Genomic DNA, 22987 nt, shown 5'->3' on the forward strand with positions numbered 1-22987 from the left:
TGATACCCAAACCACACAAAGATGCAACAAAGAAAGAGAATTACTGGCCAATTTCCCTCATGAACATTGATGCAAAAAATACTCAATAAAATATTGGCAAACAGAATCCAAGAACACATCAAAAAATTATCTACCATGATCAAGTAGGCTTCATCCCAGGGATGCAAGGATTGTTCAACATATGAAAATCTGTCAATGTAATATACCATATAAACAAACAGAAAGAAAAAAAAAGACATGATCATCTCATTAGATGCTGAAAAAGCCTTTGACAAAGTCCAACACTCCTGAACAAGACATGGCTGTCCACTCTTTCCATATTTATTCAATATAGTACTTGAAGTTCTTGCTAGAGCAAAAAGACAACAAAACTAGGTCAAGGGGATACACATTGGAAAGGAAGAAGTCAAATTTTCACTATTTGCAGATGATATGATAGTATACATAAGTGACCCAAAAAATTCTGCTAGGAAACCCCTATAGCTGATAAACTCATTCAGTAATGTGGTGGGATACAATATTAATTAAAAAAATTAGTAGCCCTCCTATATACAAATGATAAATGGGCTGAGAAAGAAATCAGAGAAACATCACCCTTTACAATAGCCACAGATAATATAAAATACCTTGGCCTAATGCTAACTAACCAAGTGAAAGACTTGTGTGATAAGAAATTTAAATCTCTGAAGAAAGAAATAGAAGATCTCCCACGTTCATGGATAGGTAGGATTAACATAGTAAAAATGGCAATCTTACCAAAAGCAATCTACACATTCAGTGCAATCCCCATCAGAATTCCAACACAATTCTTCACAGACCTGGAAAGAACAATACTTAACTTCATATGGAAACAAAAAAACCCAGGATAGCTAAAAGAATCCTGCATAATAAAGCAACCTCTGGATGTATCATGATCCTTGACCTCCAGCTCTACTATAGAGCTATAGTAATAAAAACAGCTTGGTACTGGCATAAAAACTGACATGTGGACCAATGGAATTGAATTGAAGACCCTGACATTAATCTGCACACCTATGAACACCTAATTTTTGACAAAAAGGCCAAAACCGTACTATGGAATAAAGAAAGCATTGTCAACAAATGGTGCTGGAATAATTGGATGTCACCATGTAGAAGATTGCAAATAGATCCATATCTGTCGCCATGCACAAAATTCAAGTCCAAGTGGATCAAAAACCTCAATATAAATCCTGTTACAATGAGCTTGATAGAAGAGAAAGTAGGAGGTAGTCTTGAATGCATTGGCACAGGAGACACTTCTTAGATATAACACCAATAGCCAGACATTGAGAACAATAATTAATATTGCTCTCCTAAAACTGAGAAGCTTTTGTAGCACAAAGGAAACAGTCAATAAGACAAAACAACAGCCTACAGAATGGGAAAAGATCTTCACCAACCCCACATCTGACAGAGGAATGATCTCCAAAATATATAAAGAATTCAAAAAACTAAACATCAAAATACTGAACAATCCAATTAAAAAATGGGCTACAGAGCTAAACAGAATTCTCCACAGAAGAATCTCAAATGGCTGAAAGACATTTAAGGAACTGCTCAACAACCTTAGTCATTAGGGAAATGCAAATCAAAACAACTCTGAGATACCATCTTATACCTGTCAGAATGGCTAAGATCAAAAACACTGATGACAGCTTATGTTGGAAAAGATGCAAAGCAAGGGGAACACTCTTCCATTGTTGGTGGGAATGTAAACTTGTACAACCACTTTGGAAATCAGTATGGTGGTTTCTTAGAAAATTGGGAATCAATCTACCTCGAGACCCAGCTATACCACTCTTGGGCATATACCCAAGGAATACTCAATCATACCACAAGGACACATGCTCAACTACATTCATAGCAGCATTATTTGTAATACCCAGAAACTGGAAACAATCTAGATGCCCCTCAACAGAAGAATGGATAAAGAAAATGTGAAACATATACACAATGGAGTATTACTCAGCAGTAAAAAACAATGATATCATGAAATGTGCAGGCAAATGAATAGAACTAGAAAATATCATCCTGAGTGAGGTAACCCAGACTTAGAAGGACAAACCTGGTATGTACTCATTTTAAGCGGAAAGCAAAGGATAACCAGGCTCAACCCACAGCTCCAGAGAAGCTAGCTAACAAGGAGGACCCTAAGAAGGACACATAGATAGCCCAGCGAAGGAGAAATAGATGAGATCTACATATGCAAACTGGGAGTGAGAGAGAGGGTCATAGAGGGCAAAGAATGGGGGATGAGAACATAAGAAAATTGGAGGGTCAAGCTGGAACAGGAACAGAGTGGAAGAGCAAGGAAAGAGGTACCATGATGAATGAAGATATCATGGGAATAAGGAGAAATCAGGTGCTAGGGAAGTTCTCAGGATGACCCCACCTTAGACTACTAGCAATAGCCGAGAGGGTGCCTGAACTGATCTACTCTGGTAACCAGATTAGTGAATACCCTGTCATCATAGAGCCTTCATGAAGTTACTAATGGAAGCAGATGCAGAGATTCGTGGCCAGGCTCCGGCCGAGCTCCGGGAGCCCAATCGATGAGAGAGGAGGGATTCTATGAGCAAGGGACATCAAAATCATGATGGGAAAATGTACAAAGACAGCCAGGCAAACTAGTGGAAACCCATGAACTGTGGACCCATAGCTGTGGGGCCCCCATGGGATTGGACTAGCCCTCTGGATATATAAGATAGTTGTTTAGCTTAAACTATTTGGGGGGTCCACAGGCAGTGGGATCGGGATCGGTCCCTGGTGCATGACAGGCTTTTTGGAGCCTAGTGTCTAAGGTGTGGCATCATGTGCAGCCTTGGTGCAGATGGGAGGGGCTTGGACCTGCCTCAACTGAATGTATCAGGCTGAGCTGACTCCCTATGGTCGACCTTAACTTGGAGGAGGTGGGAATGGGGGGTGGTTTGGGGAAAGGCTGGGGGTGGGAAGAGGGAGGAAGGGGATCTGTGGTTGGTAGGTAAAAATGAATGAAAAATTTCTTAATAATTAAAAAAAGGAAAAAAAATAAAAAGGGAGAGGAAGAGGAAAAAAGAAAATGGAATGTTATAAAAACTGAAAAGATAATTACTTATTTCCTAAAATATATACTTATCTAATAAATGACTTGGTTGAAAAAAAAAGAAACATACATACACACACACACACACACACACACACACACACACACACACACACAGAGGGAGAAAGAGAGCTGATTATATTTGGCCAATGTTTGCCAACTTCAGCTGGCCACTTGTTTTATAAGCTGAAAATAATAGAAATAATAGCTATGAGTGTAAACAGTTAGATAAAACCAGAAGATGAATATTTCATGTCAGGAAGAGTATATGAAATTCAAAAATTCAGTCTTCAGTGTAAGAGGACTGCCCATGAAGGAAAGGAAGAAATCTGAAGGGAAGGGGAGGGGACAAGATAGATTAATAGAGCAGGCTTATCATGAAAGGAGGGAGGCTATCTGGGGAGAGGGAGGGGCCAGGAAGAGAGGGAGGAGGAGGGGGAGGACAACAGCGGAAAAATAAGAACAAAGTTTGATGATGTATATATATATATATATATATTAGATATTATACTATATATATTAAAATAGCATGGAGCCTGTCTCTTGACGTTAATTAAAACAATGAAAGAAATAACATGGTATTTGAACCACAGCAAAACATCAAAATAAAACAAAAGATAGTCTGTAAACACAGCATGGAGCACAGTTGAAGCAGAGCATGGCCATTTGTTGTTCTGTCATCTGTTCTATCTTTGACACTGTGTCAGCAGAGCTGTACAGGTGTGACAGAGACCCACAAAGCCTACAGTATCAGCCATCGTGCCCTTTACTCAGAGTTTCCCTCCTTTCATTTTAGTATAAGCATTTAGTATGAAGCTGTTGTTGGATATTACAGTATTCAAGTTTTCAGATGAGAAACCCCTTCGAGACTTAGAATGAATGAAAAGTGCCCTTATCTTCAATTGGTCTTTTCTCTGCTGTTGATGATAGCTAATATAGAATGTCACTTCCCCATCACCCTGTATGCCAGGATCCTTTAATCTAATGAGCTGTTTAGTTACAGTAGCTCTTTAGTTCTCCTAACTTCACGCTTGCTATTTTCATTCCTAAGGTTACTGCATTGCACAGATGTGATTGCGTTTGTGTATTTCCCCTTTTTCTTTTTCCCTTTCTATTTTGAATGGGAAGTTGTGGGACTGATTAAGTCAGCTGATGCACTTTAAGTCTGAGCCATATTTTAAGGCCCTGGATTCTACAAATTTACTGCAAGCTGGCAGTAGAAGGGATGCTTTTCTTGAATGTAGCTCAGATTTCAAAGGTGGCATTTCTCAGCACTGAGAGGCAGTATTGCTCAAGGTTGGGTCCTTGGCAGCCAGAGCTTGTACCTCCCTGGCTTTGGTGTGACTGTCCTCATATCCCTGATGTCAGAGAGTGGAAGACAGAGGTGTTCAGTGTGTGAATGGTGACAGTGAAGGCTGAATACAGTTCTTCCACTGTGAGCCTCCACTTCTCTCAGCCTTGCTCTTCTTGTCTCCATGTGGGACAACAGCAGTGTCTCTCTCTCTCTCTCAAGAGTGACTGTGAGATTTAAGTGTGAGTGAGATGCAAGGGAAGCCCTGGGCACAGGGCCTGACATGAGTAGGTGCTCAGCAAACCCCTGATGACCCTTGGCCACTGGGAAGGTGAGTGATGAGGGGTCCTGTGGTAATGGATTCTCTTGTCTGGCAGTTCCCTGCCCAGAAATCTAGCTGTGTTCTTGTGCTGGAGAAGACACTGCCCTGAATTCCAAGAACCTCCTGGGAGCAGTGCTATGTCCAACAGTGACACTCTAGTGGCAGGATCTCTAGGCTGCTCTTGAGGGTTATCCAGGTCCAGGTGCTATGCTCTGCACTGTGCCCCAGGGGACTGAGTCTTTATATCACATTAAGAAGCTCATATCACCTGAGTAGTGAATTTAAACTTTCAGGTAGAGGCCACCTCATTCCAGGAGCTTCCTGATTGCTGTGCTGTGGATTGGAAGAAGATTCCCAGTCTTCAGACACACCCTCTGATGTTGGAAGATTGGGTTACTCTTGTCCTGGAAACTCATGGTCTGGAGGTTGGTTCTAGAAAAGCTTGGTGAAGGTGTGAGAGGGCTCTCCCAGTGAGGAAGAACAGGGAAGAAACAGATAGTTTCCCAACACCCACTGTGATTCAGACATTTACACTTTGAAATCTTACAATGATCCTGTGACATGTTGTGATGGTTAGTATTGTCAAGGTCATAGAAAAAAAAGAACCTAGCAGAAATGTCCCTGGGAGGATTTGTGAGGGATGGGTTAGCTTAAGTGAGGTAGGAAGGTCCATCTTAACTGTAGGTGGCACTATCCCAAGGGCTGGAGTCCTGGACAAATAAAAAGGAACAGTGAGCTGAGAAACAGCATTTAACTCTTTTTGTTTTGCAACAGGACCAGCTGATTCAGTCTCTTGTAGTAAATGAATTTCATTCCTGAAGGACTACATTCTCAATCTCTGAAAAAAAGGAATTCTTTCTATCTTTAAAATTTAAATTAAAAAAAATTGAATTATTTCTATTTAAATTTTGTTAAAATAACATGACAAATAACTAATACTCCTGGATTAATAAATTTTAATAGGATACACAATGTAGTTCAGGTTGTTCTTGATGTCAGGCTCCTACAATTTAACGTTTGGTGTGAAAATAGACTTTGAAGGAAGAGACAAGGGCCAGAGTAGGCAGGATTTTCACAGAACAGCAACAGGATGAATGGGGAGGAAATGATTTCTCAGACTCCTACTGTTCTAGAATCCAGCAATGCCTCTGTCTCTATGTGCTGTGACCTAGGACACATTAATCTCTATCTATCTATCTATCTATCTATCTATCTATCTATCTATCTATCTATCTATCTATCTATGCTGTGCAGTCGGGAGTGGTGGCTACGTTGATGCCTGAAAGGAGGAGAGGGCAAGATGTGGCCTGTGTACCTAGAAGTAAGGAAAGTGAGTAGAGGAAACTTTCTGAAGCTGAGGCAGGAGCCTACCCTCTACTCAGGATCCATCTCAACATAATAGACCTTCTTGCAACTTCAGGACCTGCATGAATTCCGGGATTTTAGAACCTACTCATATTATGAGCTGAACTCCAGTGACATTGGACCAGACTCACTGCAGACCTGCTTGGGTTCCAGGTTCCCTCTTTAAAATAAACTTCACAGAGTACAATGACTTTCACAGAGTAGCAGCAGGATGAAGGAGGAGAAAGTCATTTCTCAGGCTCCCATTTTTCTAGATTCCAGCCCTGCATCTGTCTCTATGTGCTGTGAGCTTGGACATGTTAACCTCTCTGTCTAGACCTTGTGCGGTGGAGAGAGGTAGCTACTTTGATGCTTGAGAAGAGGAAGAGGCAAGGGTGTGGTGTGCATAAGTTGAAATAAGGGAAGTCAGGCTGAAGCTGCCTGGGGCAGGAGCCGTCCCTCTCCTTGGAGTCCAGCTCATGGGAAGAGATCTTCTGGGAACTTCAGGACCTGCATGAGCCCTGGCATTTCTGAACCCACTCATATTTTGAGCTGAACTATCACTGCTAGTTGGGCTAGGCTCATTGCTGACCCCCTTGAGTTCCAGTTTCTTCATGTGTCAAATGCAACTTCAGCACTGCAGAGCCCGGAGGCATCATTTCTAGCCTGTGACTCTTCACATCACTCCAAGACTCCTCTGACCTTCTATTTAAGTTGCCTGTCCCAAGTCTCCATACAGGTGGAGGCTCACCTGTGAAGGACCACCATCTTTGTGGACTAGAATCCCATCCCCAGTTGCCAGCTCTGCTTACCTTTTGTTGTGAATCCAGACTCATAAAGTTCCCATTTAATAAGCTCCTTACCTGACATCAGCATTGGTCTGAAATTCACAAGGCGTGTGCTCAGTTGTTGTGAGGAGCCTTGGCAGGTAGTGGGATCCACATGGGGTGTGATTGTTGTGTCTGAAAATGATGAATAAAGGACCATGGTAAAGAGACAGTGGTTGTGTGATTGCCAGAGAAGCAGCAGTAGGAATCAGGGTAGCAAGGCTGGAGTCCTACCTGCTTAACCTCATACCCTTCCCCACAGTCTCCTGTAGATAATGATGCTCTTACAGGTGCTGCAGGAAAAGGTCCTGCTCTGGGACCACAAAGTTCAAACACTTATGATGATCTATTCTAGTCCTAAGTGTGAGTCTCCATTCTTCTCTAAGCCTCAACTCTCTCATGTGTGCCTCTGAGCTTCTGTCCCACAGAGATAGGTAGCATCTTATTGTGTAGTTCAGGCTTGCCCTGAGCTCACATTCTTCCCAAATTAATTTCACATGTTTTGGGATTATAGGAGTATGTTCATGTCCAGTTAGTCATCTTATTTTTGAAGCCTTTTGATTTGTCTTAGTGTTTGATCTACAACTTCAAGGTAGATATAATGTATAAGTCACAGAGATTCTGAAAAAGTTCTTAGGGGCTTAGGGAAATATTTCAGATCATAGCTGACAGTTACTAATTGGCATCCTAGGGAGGAAGTTGAGGGTCTTGGAAACACAGTTTGATACACGATGAAAATGAGCATGGAAGTTCAGGATGGAGCAAAATTATTTTAATGGAACAAATTAGAAGAAGGGAATAACAATGAAAAGCAATGAGAGAAAGACACTGGTAGTAGCCCAGGAGAAACATTTGTGGGGAGAGAGACATGCACAGTGTAATCTCTGCTACAATATCATCGGTTGAGTCTTCCCTAAGTTCCTTGTGAAAGGGCTTTCTTGTGCAGCTTGAAGATGTGAGACCAGCACCTGTTGCTGAGTTGGCAGCAAAACAAAGGGTGAGCAGAGTCAATGCTCAGATATCAAAACTGAGACAGAGTCTGTGGAATGACTTTGTCTATGACACACATTAATGAGCCAAGGTGACAACTAGGAGCCTTGGCTTCTGACTGTGTAGTCATCATTCTCAAGGCTCTATGTGGGAGGGAAGAATGATAGTGAAGGGAAAGACATGGGTTAGGTGTGCACAGGACTTTCACAGACTAGCAACAGGATGAAGGAGGAGAAAGTTGTGCATCTGTCTCTATGTGCTATGAGCTTGGTCAAGTCAACCTCTCTCTCTTGACTTTGTGCAGTGGAGAGATGTGGCTACATTGATGTTTGAGAAGAGGAAGAGGCAAGGGTGTGGTGTGCATAAATTTAAATAAGGGAAGTCAGGCTGAAGCTGAGGCAGGAGCCTTCTCTTTCCTTGGGGTCCATCTCAAGGGAAGAGACCTTCTTGGAAATCAAGGACCTGCATGACCCCTGGGATCTTAGAACCTGTCCTGAGCTATTATGGAACATGATGCAAATACAGCAGACAGCCATTGATAATTCAGATGTCAACCCACTTGATGAGTAATTCACTGATGGAGAAGAACCCCATTCAAACAAGGCTCATGTGACCACTGACTCTGAAAACTGTTGCTCCTGTGTGCAATTTTACATGTGCAAAAATACAGCTGTGGAATCTCCCCATTACCATGAATTTACATATAATGGGTATATGTAAATCCATGATTACATCTCAATCTTATGGGCACATATATTTGTGGATGGTCAGGAAGATGACTTCTCATTAAGCTATATAATTTTGATGAATAAAAACATACTAGAATATGCTTCATAACTAGATCTATTGTTCCATGAGGACTGTAAGTCACTTAGAAGCCTGTTTTGTTTCTTTGCTCAAACTAACACAAGAAAATAACAGTTTCTCCCAGTCTAAGACATACTTTAGAGCATTTTTGACAAGCTTTAGAGCAATTTCAAACTAAACTAAATACCTCTGCAAAGGCCTTATAAGGTTAACCTCCACAAAAAATATACAAGGACATATTCTCAGATGCCTATTTATAGAACCAAAGTTATCAGCACAAAGCAACGTAAAATACCATGCCAGCCTCTCTTGCCAAGTCTGGCCAATAAGACCTGAGTACTTGTGCAGATTCCTCAGCAGCTTGTCTCACCAGGTACTGTGAACTTGCCTCCAGTCACAATCTGTGAACCTTGAAACCAGGCATTGTCATGGTTACTCATCCCCTTCAGATGTGTCCTTTGTAACTTTTTTGTTACCAAAAGTTTGTTGTTAAATATATATATATATATATATATATATATATATATATATATATGTGTGTGTGTGTGTGTGTGTGTGTGTGTGTGTGTAGCCATGTAGAATAGAGTAGCTAGAGAATTAGAGCTGAGAAGAATTAGAACTTGAGGAAAGAATTAGAGCTGAACAAAAAAAAAGCTGTAGAATTGGAACTGAAGAAGAAAAAAAGGGCATGATCCGAACAGTTCGTGTGTGAATTTATTATAGATAAGAAATTTTTCTAAGCCCTCTCCTGTAAAGTATTCTCTTAGCTACCACGGGAAGCCATCTGACAGTGGGTCTAGAGCGCTGCTTTATTTGGTGAGGGAACTAGAGATCTGCAAGGAGACAATCAAGGAAGACTATTCTGGAGAGAAGATGTAGTCCCCTCAGAGGTCAGCACCACTACCTTCTGGAAGTGTTCAAGAGAGACACTTCAGAAGAAGCAGCTTAACAGAGAGCCCTCCCCAGGTAGGAAGCTGCAAGTCCCATGGACAGACAAGAGAGCTGTGTAATAGGGTGAGTAGTTCAATCCCCAACCTTCTTTAAGCACTCTCTTTCTATAGTTTTTTTCTCTCAAAATGGGTCAGACAAAATCTACAATAAAACAGTTATTTGTTGAGATTAACAGCTCAGAAGAAGATACTGATAAATCAGACACAGAAAAATTAGCCTCTAAAGAGGAAACTGACTTGGAGGAGGAAACAACAGAGCATCATAATCCCAAATAGCTCCCCGAAAAACAAAGGAGACCTCTGAGCTTCCTTGACATTGAAGGTCAGACTCAGCATGGGGCAATGACAGGAGATGGAGATTCTACTCCCTCCCTTCCTGAGTAAAAACAAAAACAAAAAACAAAAACAAAAAAACCTCTGCTGCTTTCTTATTCGGGGATTTAAGTAAGAGACAGCAAGGCACTATAATCTTATTTGGTTTTCTCTGTTCTGCCTGATTGTAAATCTCTGCACAAGATTCCCTGAGAACATAAATACAGATCGATGGGGTTTGCTCTGCAATCAGAGCTTTCATTGGTCTGATTCACTGGACATGAAAGGGTTCACTTGCAAACTGCTGGGCTCTGTGGAGCTAGACACCTGGAGCTCTTCATTTACCTAACAAAACAAGCAAGCAGATTGCATCCCCTGTGCTGGCCACACTCCCAGCACCCAAAACTTATTTCTCCAGCTGTTTTCTCCCATTTCTGCTCTAAATCTCCCCCACTCTTTCCTTGGGTTAACTGTTACTATAGAGCTCCTATTTGTTTACAAAAAATTGTGGGCATGTCCATTGACCAGATCACTTTGAATGGGACACCTTTCCTGTGATCTGGAAAATTCTAAAGATTTTTTCGGTTTGATTGGAGACACCTTCAGAACTGAAAAATCTTACTAAGTAAACATTTATTCTCTGTATGTCTCCACTCTCTGCCTCTGACTTCCTGTGGTCTCCACTTTCACTTCAGCATGTAGCTTCACCCCGTCTTTTCCAGTCCCTCCTCACCATCCCCCTTGTTGTTCCTGTGGTTCACCAGCCTGAAACAGGCACTCTGCTGCTGCTGCTTGCCTCTTAAACTTAAACGCTCCAGTTCTCATCTAACCTTAAAAAATCATTACTCTTAATTTAAAAATAAACTTTCCCCTCTCTTTACTCATAAAACAGTTGTTTTGTTTTTTTTACTGCTCCTATTTTACCTCATGATACACTATAAAGGATTCATAAGATTGCCAGTCTCCCCATACATTTATGATGAAGAGCTTTTGTTTCCATACTAAAATAACTTCAATTCTGACTCATTATTTTTTAGGCTATATCTAACAGGGATAAAATGTAAAGTTCTAAGCTTATAGAGACAACTAACATATAACGAATTGTTAAAAAAGGTTTACTTAAATTATAAACTATTAAAGGTAATTAAATAATATGACTTAATGACTAGTCATTTATGCCTTACCCTAGGTGGGGGGAAATATACTACATCAGACATTATGTTCAATGGACAGGTATCAGTTCAAATGTTGCAAGTGGAATTTAACACTAAAAAGGGTGTGGGTAAACAAGCCCAGGGCAGAACTGAGCCCATTATACCAAAGATTTAAAATGACAGATCTGACTTAGGATGTCAAAATTTATCAAAGGAACCACTGTTCCTTTAACTCCTGATCCCACTACTTGGAAGTCTGATGTTGCTATCTGGGTAGAAGAGTGGCCCTTAACCAATAAAAAATTAAAACAGCTACATGTCTGGCGGAAGAACAACTTCAAAAGGGAAACATTGAGCCTTCCACCAGCACTTGGAACACTCCAATATTGGTTATTAAAGAAATCGGGCAAATGGAGGTTGTTGCAAGATCTTGGAGAATTAAAATTATGGAACCCTTGGGAATTTTACAACCTGTTCTCCTGAAATCATCTGCAGTCCCTAGAGGTCATAATGTAATTGTTATAGACTTACAATATTGCTTCTTTACCATACTATGACATCTCAGAGACTATCAGTGTTTTGCTTTTAGCCTGTCTTCATCTAATTTTCGGAGTTAGTGGTCCCTTAAGCATTGCCTGAACAGGGTTCTCCTCCATCAGAGAATTATTCATTGGGTGGGTTGACATCTGAATTGTCAGTTGCTATCTGCTGTATTTGCTTCATAGCCTGCAACAGCTCATGACAAGAACACACTCATATTTTGAGCTGAACTCAGTGCCATTTGGGTTAGGCTCACTGCTGACCCCTTATGGGTTCCAGTTTCTTCATGTGTCAAATGCAGCTTCAGCACTGCAGAGCCCATCAGTTTCCTTTCTAGCCTGTCTTTTTTTTGTTTTGTTTTGTTTTTTGTTTTTTCGAGACAGTGTTTCTCTGTGTAGCTTTGTGCCTTTTCTGGGACTCACTTGGTAGCCTAGGCTGGCCTCCAACTCATAGAGATCCGCCTGCCTCTGCCTCCCTAGTGCTGGGATTAAAGGCGTGCACCACCACCGCCCAGCAAAGGTTGATTTTTTTTTTTTTTTTTTTTTTTTTGGAGCTGAGGATCGAACCCAGGGCCTGGAGCGCTCTACCACTGAGATAAATCCCCAACCTGCCTGTGTCTTTTAATACCCCTCCAAGGCTACTCTGACCTTCTATTTAAGTTGCCTGTCCCAGGTCCCCATAGAGGTTGAGGCTCACCTGTGTAGAACCACCATCTACATGACTCCAAGTCTTATCACCAGCTGCCAGCTCAGCTTACCTTTGGTTGTGAATCCAGACTTGTCAGGTTCCCAGTTACCAATCTCAGTATATATTGTGTTTTTTGTTCTCCAATGACCATGCCATGATCTGAGCATTCCTGAAAAGCCTAGGTTGGTAGTGGGATCCACATAGGGTGTGATTGTTGAACCTGGAAATAATGAAGAAAGGGCCAAGGGAAGAGACAGTGGTTGTGGGATTGTAAGAGTTGGCAGCAAAACAAAGGGTGAGCAGAGTCAATGCTCAGATATCAAAACTGAGACAGAGTCTGTGGAATGACTTTGTCTATGACACACATTACATGAGCCAAGGTAACAACTAGGAGCAATGGCTTCTGACTGTGTAGTCAACATTCTCAAGGCTCCATGTGGGAGGGAAGAATGATAGGGAAGGGAAAGACAAGGATTAGGTGTGCACAGGACTTTCACAGACTAGCAACAGGATGAAGGAGGAGGAGGAAGTTGTTTCTATGGCTCCCACTGTTCTAGATTCCAGCCCTGCATCTGTCTCTATGTGCTGTGAGCTTGGACAAGTCAACCTCTTTCTCTTGACTTTGTGCAGTGGAGAGATGTGGCTACATTGATGTTTGAGAAGAGGAAGAGGCAAGGGTGTGGTGTGCATAAGTTTAAATAAGGGAAGTCAGGAAGGAAGCTGAAGCAGGAGCCTTCTCTCTCCTTGGTGTCCATCTCAAGGGAGGAGATCTTCTGGGAACTTCAGTACCTCATGAGCCCTAGGGTTTCAGAACCCACTCATATTTTGAGCTGAAATTTCAGTGCCATTTGGGCTAGGTTCACTGCTATCATGGGTTCCAATTTTTTCATGTGTCAAATGCAGCTTTAGCACTGCAGAGACCTAAGGTGTGGATACAAGCCTGTGACTCTTAACATCCATCTAAGGCTCCTCTCATCTTCCATTTAAGTTGCCTGTCTTAGGTCCCCATACAGGTGGAGGTTCACCTGTGAAGAACCACTGTCTATGTGACTAGAAGTCCCATTTCCAGCTGCCAGCTCAGTTTACCTTTGCTTGTGAATCCAGACTTGTCACTTTCCAAGTTACCAATCTGAATTGCTGACATTTGATTTGGTCTCTGATCTCCATGCTGCAAGCTGAGCTGCCCTGAGGAGCCTTGGTTGGTTCTGGAATCCACATAGGGTATGAATGCTGAACCTGGGAATGATGAAGAAATGGGCATGTGAAAAGACAGTGGTTGTGATTGTCAGAGAAGCAGCAGTAGGAGTCAGGGTAGCAAGGCTAGGGTCCTATCTACTTACCCTCATACCCTCCTCCACAGTCTCCTGAGGAGAATGATGAACTTCCAGGTGCTGCTGGAAAAGGTTCCTGCTCTGGGGCCATGAGGTTCAAACACCTATGCTGTTCTACTCCATTCCTAAGTGTGAGTCTCTGTTCTTCTCTGAACCTGAACTCTCTCATGTGTGTCCCTGAGCTTCTGCCCCACAGGCATAGGTAGCATCTTACTGTGTAGTTCAGGCTTGCCTGGAGGTCAGGTTCTCCTAATTAATTTCACGTGTTCTGAGATTATAGGAATATTTCCATGACCATGTTTTTGAAGCCTTTTGATGTGTCCTAGTGTTTGATCTAAAACTTCAAGGTAGATATAATGTATACCAGTCACAGATTCTGCAAAACTTCTTGTGGGCTCAGGTAAATATTTCAAATAATAGCTGACAGTTACTAAGTGGTATCTTAGGGAGGAAGTCAAGAGTTATGGAAACACAGTTTGATACATGAATAAAATGGGCATGGAAATTCAGGATGGAGCAGAATTGTTTTAAAGGAACAACTTGGAAGAAGGGAATAACAATGAAAAGCAATTAGAGAAAGACACTGGCAGTAGTCCAGGAAAAACGTTTGTGGGGAGAGAGACATGCACAGTGTAATCTCTGCTACAATATCATCGGTTGAGTCTTCCCTAAGTTCCTTGTGAAAGGGCTTTCTTGTGCAGCCTGTAGATGTGAGACCAGCACCTGTTGCTGAGTTGGTAACAAAACAAAGGGTGAGCAGAGTCAATGCTCAGATATCAAAACTGAGACAGAGTCTGTGGAATGACTTTGTCTATGACACACATTAATGAGCCAAGATGACAACTAGGAGCAATGGCTTCTGACTGTGTAGTCAACATTCTCAAGGCTCTATGTGGGAGGGAAGAATGATAGGGAAGGGAAGGACAAGGGTTAGGTGTGCACAGGACTTTCACAGAGCAGCATCAAGATGAAGGAAGAGAAAGTCGATTCTAAGGCTCTGATTGTTCTAGATTCCAGCCCTGCAGCTGGCTCTATGTTCTGTGACCTAGGACAAGTTAACCTTTCAGTCTAGACCTTGGCTATGGAGAGAGGTGGCTACATTGATGCTTGAGAGGAGGAAGAGGCAAGGGTGTGGTGTGCATAAGCTGAAATAAGGGAAGTCAGGCTCAAGCTGAGACAGGAGCCTTCTCTTTCCTTGGGGTCCATCTCAAGGTAAGAGACCTTTTTAGAACTTTAGTACCTCATGAGCCCTGGGATTTCAGAACCCACTCATATTTCAAGCTGAACTCTCAGTGCCATTTGGGTTAGGTTCACTGATGTCCTCTCATGGGTTCCAGTTTCTTTATGTGTCACATGCAGCTTCAGCACTGCAGAGCCCAGAGGTTTTCATTTCTTCCCTGTCTCTCTCTTTTTTTTCCATTTTTCTTTATTAAGAAATTTTCTACTCCACATGCTATCCACAGACTCCCCTCCTTCCTCCTCCTATCCCCCAGCCCTCTTTCCCAAGCACCCTGCATCCCCACCTCCTCCAAATCAAGGTCTCCCATGGGGAGTCAGCAGAGCCCAACACACTGAGCCTAGGCAGGTCCAAGCCCCTTCCCACTGCATCAAGGCTGTGCCAGGTGTCACACCACAGGCACCGGATTCCAGAAAGCCTGCCCATAGACCTGGGACAGATCCCGATCCCCCTGCCTGGGTGCCTTCCAAACAGTTCAAGCCAAACAACAGTCTTCCCTGTCCAGAGGGCCTAATCCAGTCCCATGGGGGCTCCACAGCCACCAGTCTATAGTTTATGGGCTTCCACTAGTGTGGCCGGTCATCTCTGCACATTCTCCCATCATGATCTTGATGTCCTTCACCTGCAGTATCTCTCCTCTCACTCATCAATTGGATTCCTGGAGTTCAGTCTGGTGCCTGGCTGTGGATCTCAGTATCTGCCTCCATGTTACTGGACAAAGGCTCTATGATCACAGCTAGGTTATTTGCCAGGCTGGTCACCAGAGTAGACCAGTCTAGGCACCCTCTGGACCACTGCCAGCAGACCAAGGTGGTGTCAACCTTGTGGATTCCTAAGAGCCTCCCCAGCACCCTGCCTCTTCCTATGATATCCTCATCTGTCATGGTATCTTCCTCCCTCCCCTCCCACTCTGTCCCTGTTCCAGCTTAACCCTCCCATTTCCCTATGTTCTTATCCCCCACTACTCCCCCCCTCCCCCAGCCCCCCCACAGTTAGTCCACTCATGTAGATCTCATCTACTTCTCCTTCAAAGGGTCATCCATGTGTCCCTCCTAGGGTCTTTTCCTGTTAGCTAGTCTTTCTGGAGTTGTGGGTTGCAGTTTGGCCATCCCTCCCCTCCCATTTAGTATCCACTTATGAGTGAGTACTCTGGGATACCATCTTACACCTGTCAGAATGGCTAAGATCAAAAACACTGAAGGCAGCTTATGTTGGAGATGATGTGGAGCAAGGGGAACACTCCTCCACTGTTGGTGGGAATGCAAACTTGTACAGCTACTCTGGAAATCAGTATGGCAGTTTCTCAGAAAATTGGGAATAAGTCTTCCTCAAGACCCAGTTATACCACTCTTGGTCATATACCCAAGGAATGCTCAATCTTACCACAAGGACACATGCTCAACTATGTTCATATCAGCATTATTTGTAATAGCAAAAACCTAGAAGCAACCTAGATGCCCCTCAGCTGAAGAATGGATAAGGAAAATATGGTACATATACACAATGGAGTACTACTCAGCTGTAAAAAACAATGATATCATGAAATTTGCAGGCAAATGGATGGATCTAGAAAATATCATCTTGAGTGAGGTAACCCAGACTCAGAAGGACAAACATAGTATGTCCCCTGTGTCTCTTAGCATCCCTCCAAGTGTCCTCTGACCTTCCATTTAAGTTGTCTGTTCCAGGTCCCCATACAGGTGGAGGCTCACCTGTGAAGAACCACCATCTATGTGACTAGGAGTCCCATCTCCAGCTGTCAGCTCAGCTTACCTTTGCTTGTGAATCCAGACTTGTCACTTTCTAAGTTACCAATCTCAGAATATTTTGTCTTTTTAGTTCTCCTATGCTCCGGTCGTAATTTGTTTAGTACTGATGAGCCTTGGTTGGTTCTGGCAATGACATAGGATGTGACTGTTGAACCTGGAAATGATGAAGAAAGGGTCATGAGAAGAGACAGTGGTTGTGTGGTTGTCAGAGGGGCAGCAGTAGCAGGATTACTTACGATATGACTGTTGAGCCTGGAAATGATGAATACAGTGCCAAGGGAAGAGACAGCAGTTGTTCAGTGGCCAGAGGGGCAGCAGGAGGAGTCAGGATAGCAAGACTGGTGTCCTATCTGCTTACCCTGATATCCTTCTCCACAGTCTCCTGTTCAAACACTTATGCTGATCTACTCTAGTCCTAAGTGTGAGTCTCCATTCTTCTCTCAGCCTCAACTCTCTCATGTGTGTCCCTGAACTTCTGCCCCACAGGGCCAGTTATCAAATTACTGTATAGTTCAGGCTTGTCTGGAGGTCAGATTCTTCCTGCATTAATTTCACATGTTCTGGGATTATAGGACTATCCCTGACCAATTTTTTGGTCACCTTATTTTTGAAGCCTTTTGATTTGTCTTAGTGTTTGATCTAAAACATTAAGGTAGATATAGTGTATAAGTCACAGAGATTCAGAAAAACAGCTTTGTGACTCAGGTAAATATTTCAAATAATAGCTGATGGTTACTAAGTAGCATCTCATGGAGGAAGCTGAGGGTCATGGAAACAGTTTTTTACACAATGAAAATGAGCATGAAAGTTTAGGATGGATCAGAATTGTTTTAATGGAACAACTTGGAAGAAGGGAATAGCGATGAAAAGAAATGAGGGAAAGACACTGATGATAGCATAGGAGGAACCTTTGTGGGGAGAGAGACATGCACAGTGTAACCTCTGCTACAATATCATCAGTGCAGCCTACATAAGCACTGTGTCCAAGGGTCTTCTTGTGCAGCTTGAAGATGTGAGACCAGCACCTGTTGCTGAGTTGGTAATAAAACAAAGGGTGAGCAGAGTCAATGCTCAGATATCAAAACTGAGACAGAGTCTGTGGAATGACTTTGTCTATGACATACATTACATGAGCCAAGGTGACAACTAGGAGCAATGGCTTCTGACTGTGTAGTCAACATTCTCAAGGCTCTGTGTGGGAGGGAAGAATGATAGGGAAGGGAAAGACAAGGGTTAGGTGTGCACAGGACTTTCACAGACTAGCAACAGGATGAAGGAGGAGGAGGAAGTTGTTTCTATGGCTCCCACTGTTCTAGATTCCAGCCCTGCATCTGTCTCTATGTGCTGTGAGCTTGGACAAGTCAACCTCTTTCTCTTGACTTTGTGCAGTGGAGAGATGTGGCTACATTGATGTTTGAGAAGAGGAAGAGGCAAGGGTGTGGTGTGCATAAGTTTAAATAAGGGAAGTCAGGAAGGAAGCTGAAGCAGGAGCCTTCTCTCTCCTTGGTGTCCATCTCAAGGGAGGAGATCTTCTGGGAACTTCAGTACCTCATGAGCCCTAGGGTTTCAGAACCCACTCATATTTTGAGCTGAAATTTCAGTGCCATTTGGGCTAGGTTCACTGCTATCATGGGTTCCAATTTTTTCATGTGTCAAATGCAGCTTTAGCACTGCAGAGACCCAAGGTGTGGATACAAGCCTGTGACTCTTAACATCCATCTAAGGCTCCTCTCATCTTCCATTTAAGTTGCCTGTCTTAGGTCCCCATACAGGTGGAGGTTCACCTGTGAAGAACCACCGTCTATGTGACTAGAAGTCCCATTTCCAGCTGCCAGCTCAGTTTACCTTTGCTTGTGAATCCAGACTTGTCACTTTCCAAGTTACCAATCTGAATAGCTGACATTTGATTTGGTCTCTGATCTCCATGCTGCAAGCTGAGCTGTCCTGAGGAGCCTTGGTTGGTTCTGGAATCCACATAGGGTATGAATGCTGAACCTGGGAATGATGAAGAAATGGGCATGTGAAAAGACAGTGGTTGTGATTGTCAGAGAAGCAGCAGTAGGAGTCAGGGTAGCAAGGCTAGGGTCCTATCTACTTACCCTCACACCCTTCTCCACAGTCTCCTGAGGAGAATGATGAACTTACAGGTGCTGTTGGAAAAGGTTCCTGCTCTGGGGCCATGAGGTTCAAACACCTATGCTGTTCTACTCCATTCCTAAGTGTGAGTCTCTGTTCTTCTCTGAGCCTGAACTCTCTCATGTGTGTCCCTGAGCTTCTGGCCCACAGAGATAAATGGTATCTTTCTGTGCAATTCAGGCTTGCCTTGATCTCACCTTTTTCCTGAAATAATTTCACACCTTTTGGGATTATATGAATATGGCTACAACCAGTTAGTAATCTTTTTGTCCAAGTCTTAATATGTTTCTTAGTATTTGATTTAAAACTTCTAGGTGGATATATGTCCACTAGGCACAGAGATTTGTTTTGGTATATAGTTATTAGTTGAAGGTATGATGCATTGTTTATGCTGTGGAATATTTGTTTAAAGACACATTATCTATTGCATTCTTTTATGTTGCATTTGTTTAACTCTGTGATCCTGTGTTATTTTGCCTGTCTAAAACACATGATTGGTCTTATAAAGAGCTAATTGTTCGATAGCTAGGCAGGAGAAAGTTTAGGTAGGTTTGGTAGGCAGAGAGAATAAATAGAAGAAATCTGATAAAAGATATCGATGCATGAAAGGAGAAGGAGAGGAGGACTCCAGTGGCCAGTCACAGAGCTACACAGCAATCCAAGGAGTTATTAGTAAAGAAAAATATGTAAAAAGGTAAAAGCCCAGAGGCAAAAGATAGGTGGGACAATTTAAATTAAGACAATTTAACTAGAAACAAGCCAATCTTAGTTCCGTACTCATAAGTGAGATTAAGACTATGTGGATTTATTTGGGAGCTGGTTGGTGGGCCTCCCAAGGAGCCAAAGAGTAAAAGAAAAAAAAAACTACCAGCAACAGAGATTCTGCAAAGTTTCTTGGGGGATGAGGTACACATTTCAAATAATGACTGCTGATTAGTAAGTGGCATGCTAGGGAAGTAGATGAGAGTCTTTAAAACACAGTTTTGTTTCACAATGAAATTTAATCATGGCAGTTCAGGATGGAGTGGTGCTATGTATATCACTTTGTATAAATAAAACACTGATTGGCCAGTAGCCAGACAGGAAGTATAGGCGGGACTAACAGAAAGGAGAATTGAGGGAACCGGAAGACAGAGGGAGAGACCTGCCAGCCGCCACCAAGGCAAGCAACTTGTAAGGTACCGGTAAGTCACGAGCCACGTGGCAACTTATAGATTAATAAAAATGGGTTAATTTAAGATATAAGAAGTAGATAACAAGAAGCCTGCCATGGTCATACAGTTTATAAGTAATAAAAACATCTGAGTGATTATTTTATATGTGGGTTGTGGGACTGTGGGGGCTTGGTGGAACCTGGAGAGAAGCTCTCCAGCTACAGAGTGAAATTGTTTTAAATGGAACAACAGGGAAGTTGTGTGAGGCATGTTTAATCCCTTTTACAATGCCCTTAAATACAATGGCTTTAATCCTATCAATCACACAGTAAGTGAAATCAGTGACCATTGAGGACAATGACTTTTGACTCTGTAGCCAACATTTTCAAAGTTTAATGTGGGGTAAAAAGAATGAATTTTGAAATGAAAGACAGGGTTAGGCAGGACTTTCACACTGTAGCACTAGGTTGAAAGAGGTGCCTTTGATGTCCCATGCACTGAGTGTTATAGATATCAGAACTGAATCTGTCTCTATGTATTGTGAGCTTGGACAAGTTAACCTCTCTGTCTAGACCTTGTACAGTGGAGAGAGGTGGCTACTTTAATGTTTGAGAAGAGGAAGAGGCAAGGGTATGTATTGTGGCATAATATTTTTGTACAGTGTGAAGATGTGTCTTTGGCAATGTGCCTTCTGATTGGTTTAATACAGAGATGAATTGCCAATTTCTTGGCTGGAAGTGATTCTGCACAAAGAGGAAGAAGAGGAGATGAATTAGGCACAGGAGAGATGCCAGAGAACATGGGGATGAAAAAGGAGGTGCAAAATGGAAGAGAGGAAAAAAGCCATGAAACAAAGATTAATATAAATGAGTTAATTTAAGTTATAAGATCTGGTAGGGGCAAGCCTCAGCTCTATGTCGAGTTTTCACAATTAGTAAGTCTCTGTGTCATTTTATTTGAGCTGGTGACCAAAAGAAAAATCTGTCGCCAGGCAATGGTGGCGCACACCTTTAATCCCAGCACTCAGGAGGCAGAGCCAGGTGGAACTCTGTATGTTCGAGGCCAGCCTGGTCTACAGAGCGAGATCCAGGACAGGCACCAAAACTACACTAGAAACCCTGTCTCTAAACAAACAAAAACAAACAAACAAAAAAGAAAAATCTCTCTACCGGTGTGCCTGGGTAAGTGAGAATTAAATAAGAGAAGTCAGCAGAAGAAAATAGCTGATGCTAAAGCTGGAGCCTACCCTCTTCTTGGGGTCCATCTCAGGAGAAGAAGCCTTCTTGGATCTTCAGGACATCTATGACTCCCCTGCATCTTCAGTGTCCACTCATATTTTGACCTGAATTCTGGGAGCCTTTGGGCTAGGCTCACTGCTGACCCTCATGGTTTCCAGTTTCTCCTTGTGTCAAATTCAGCTTCAGCTCTGCATTGTCCAGAGGGGACCTTTCTAGTCTGTGACTCTTAGCCCTCACCATGGCTTCTCTGCCCTTCTATTTCAGTCCCTTATTCAGGTCCCCATACAGGTGGATGGTCACTTGTGAAGAACCACTATCTACGTGCACTTTAACTTCCTTTCACATCTCCAAGTTTAATTCATTTTTATTTCTGCATACAAACTGCTCAGGTTCCCATTTAATAAGTTTTTTCTTTCAATCTGTGAGTGACTCTGGGGTTCATGATCTAAGCCCAGTAGTTCTGTTGAGATGCCCTGGACAAGGGACTCCAAGTTAAGTGCCCCCCTGGAGCCTGAAATGGGGAAGAATGGGCTCTGGAAAGAAAACAGTTGTGTGGTTGTCAGAAAGACAGAGGTAGGAGCCAGGGGAGCAAGCCTAGAGTCCTTCTTTCTTACCCCCATAACCTTCTTCACTGTCACATGGGAAGAATGATGCTCTCAGAGTTGCTGCTGAGAAAAGGTCTGGGACCATGAAGTTCACACCTTTGTCCTGGTTCTACTCTAGTCCTCTGTGGGAGTCTCTATTTCTCTGTGAGCCTCAGCTCCCTCGTGTGGGCCTCTGAGCTTCTGTCCCACAGGGTTTCAAACTACAATAATAACAGCAGCAGCAGTGCATGGGTTTGTACTTACAATACCCAAATATTTATTGAATATTGAGTATTTAATATTCAATGTGGATTCTCACTTTACTCCCACAACCAAAAGAAACAGGTTTTTTTTTTTTGTGATTTGTATAGAGGTGATATATATATATATATATATATATATATATATATATATATATATATATATATATATATATATAAATTTACAATACCATTCAGTTCTACATATCAGCCACGGGTTCCCCTATTCTCCCCCCTCCCACACCCTCCCCTTATCCCCAGCCTACCCCCCATTCCCACATCCTCCAGGACAAGTCCTCCCCCGAGGACTGCGATCAACCTGGTAGACTCAGTCCAGGCAGGTCCAGTCCCTTCCTCCCAGACTGAGCCAAGTGTCCCTGCATAAGCTCCAGGTTTCAAACAGCCAACTCATGCAATGAGCACAGGACTCGGTCCCACTGCCTAGATGCCTCCCAAACTGATCAAGCTAATCAACTGTCTCACCTATTCAGAGGGCCTGATCCAGCTGGGGGCCCCTCAGCCTTTGGTTCATAGTTCATGTGTTTCCATTCATTTGGCTATTTTTAAGAAACAGGTTTTTTACCGTACTCCTGTTTCCTAGATGGAGACATGGAGGCAGAGGGCTGTAAAGTGTTGTCCAGGTTGGTAGCATCAGGACTGGAGTCTGCCTCTGGTCAGCTCTAAAGTCTGGGTTTGTAACTTACGTGTCACCAATCACTCCTTTTGGGAATGAACTTGAACCCTGTGCTCACCTCTTTCAGGGCAATGCCAGCCTCTTCCTACTACTGCAGCTCAGAGTGCTCCTTGCCATGGGCCTGAAGATGCACTCCTATAGAAGAGGGTGTGGGGCTCTAAGGTTCACTTAGGGGTTTCTGCATGCCTTCTGGTTCCAGGCTTTCCCGAGCCTGTGAATCCTTTTGACAGGAGGTTAGCCTGTCCATGGAAACCCTG

General features: G+C 42.9%; 1 protein-coding gene across 9 annotated transcripts in view; it reads right to left on the bottom strand.

The window, feature by feature from the left end:
- LOC102915530 (NACHT, LRR and PYD domains-containing protein 1a-like) overlaps positions 1-22987 on the bottom strand; it is an 88966-nt gene that overhangs the window by 62213 nt on the left and 3766 nt on the right. For 6 of the 9 annotated variants that reach the window (XR_013041722.1, XM_076542787.1, XM_076542790.1 and 3 more), the window contains 5 exons: positions 18510-18659; positions 16669-16818; positions 13414-13563; positions 12398-12547; positions 6924-7022 (listed from right to left, as the gene is read on the bottom strand). Coding sequence is in view for 8 of the 9 variants with exons in the window: in XM_076542787.1 (XP_076398902.1) it covers positions 6924-7022; positions 12398-12547; positions 13414-13563; positions 16669-16818; positions 18510-18659 (699 nt within the window). In the remaining variant the exon portion in view is untranslated. The remainder of the gene's footprint in view (positions 1-6923; positions 7023-12397; positions 12548-13413; positions 13564-16668; positions 16819-18509; positions 18660-22987) is intronic. The other 3 variants (XM_076542791.1, XM_076542793.1, XM_076542792.1) reach the window with 3 other exon arrangements.

Source organism: Peromyscus maniculatus, chromosome 8, assembly GCF_049852395.1.
Source record: "Peromyscus maniculatus bairdii isolate BWxNUB_F1_BW_parent chromosome 8, HU_Pman_BW_mat_3.1, whole genome shotgun sequence".
Classification (NCBI taxonomy): Eukaryota; Metazoa; Chordata; class Mammalia; order Rodentia; family Cricetidae; genus Peromyscus; species Peromyscus maniculatus.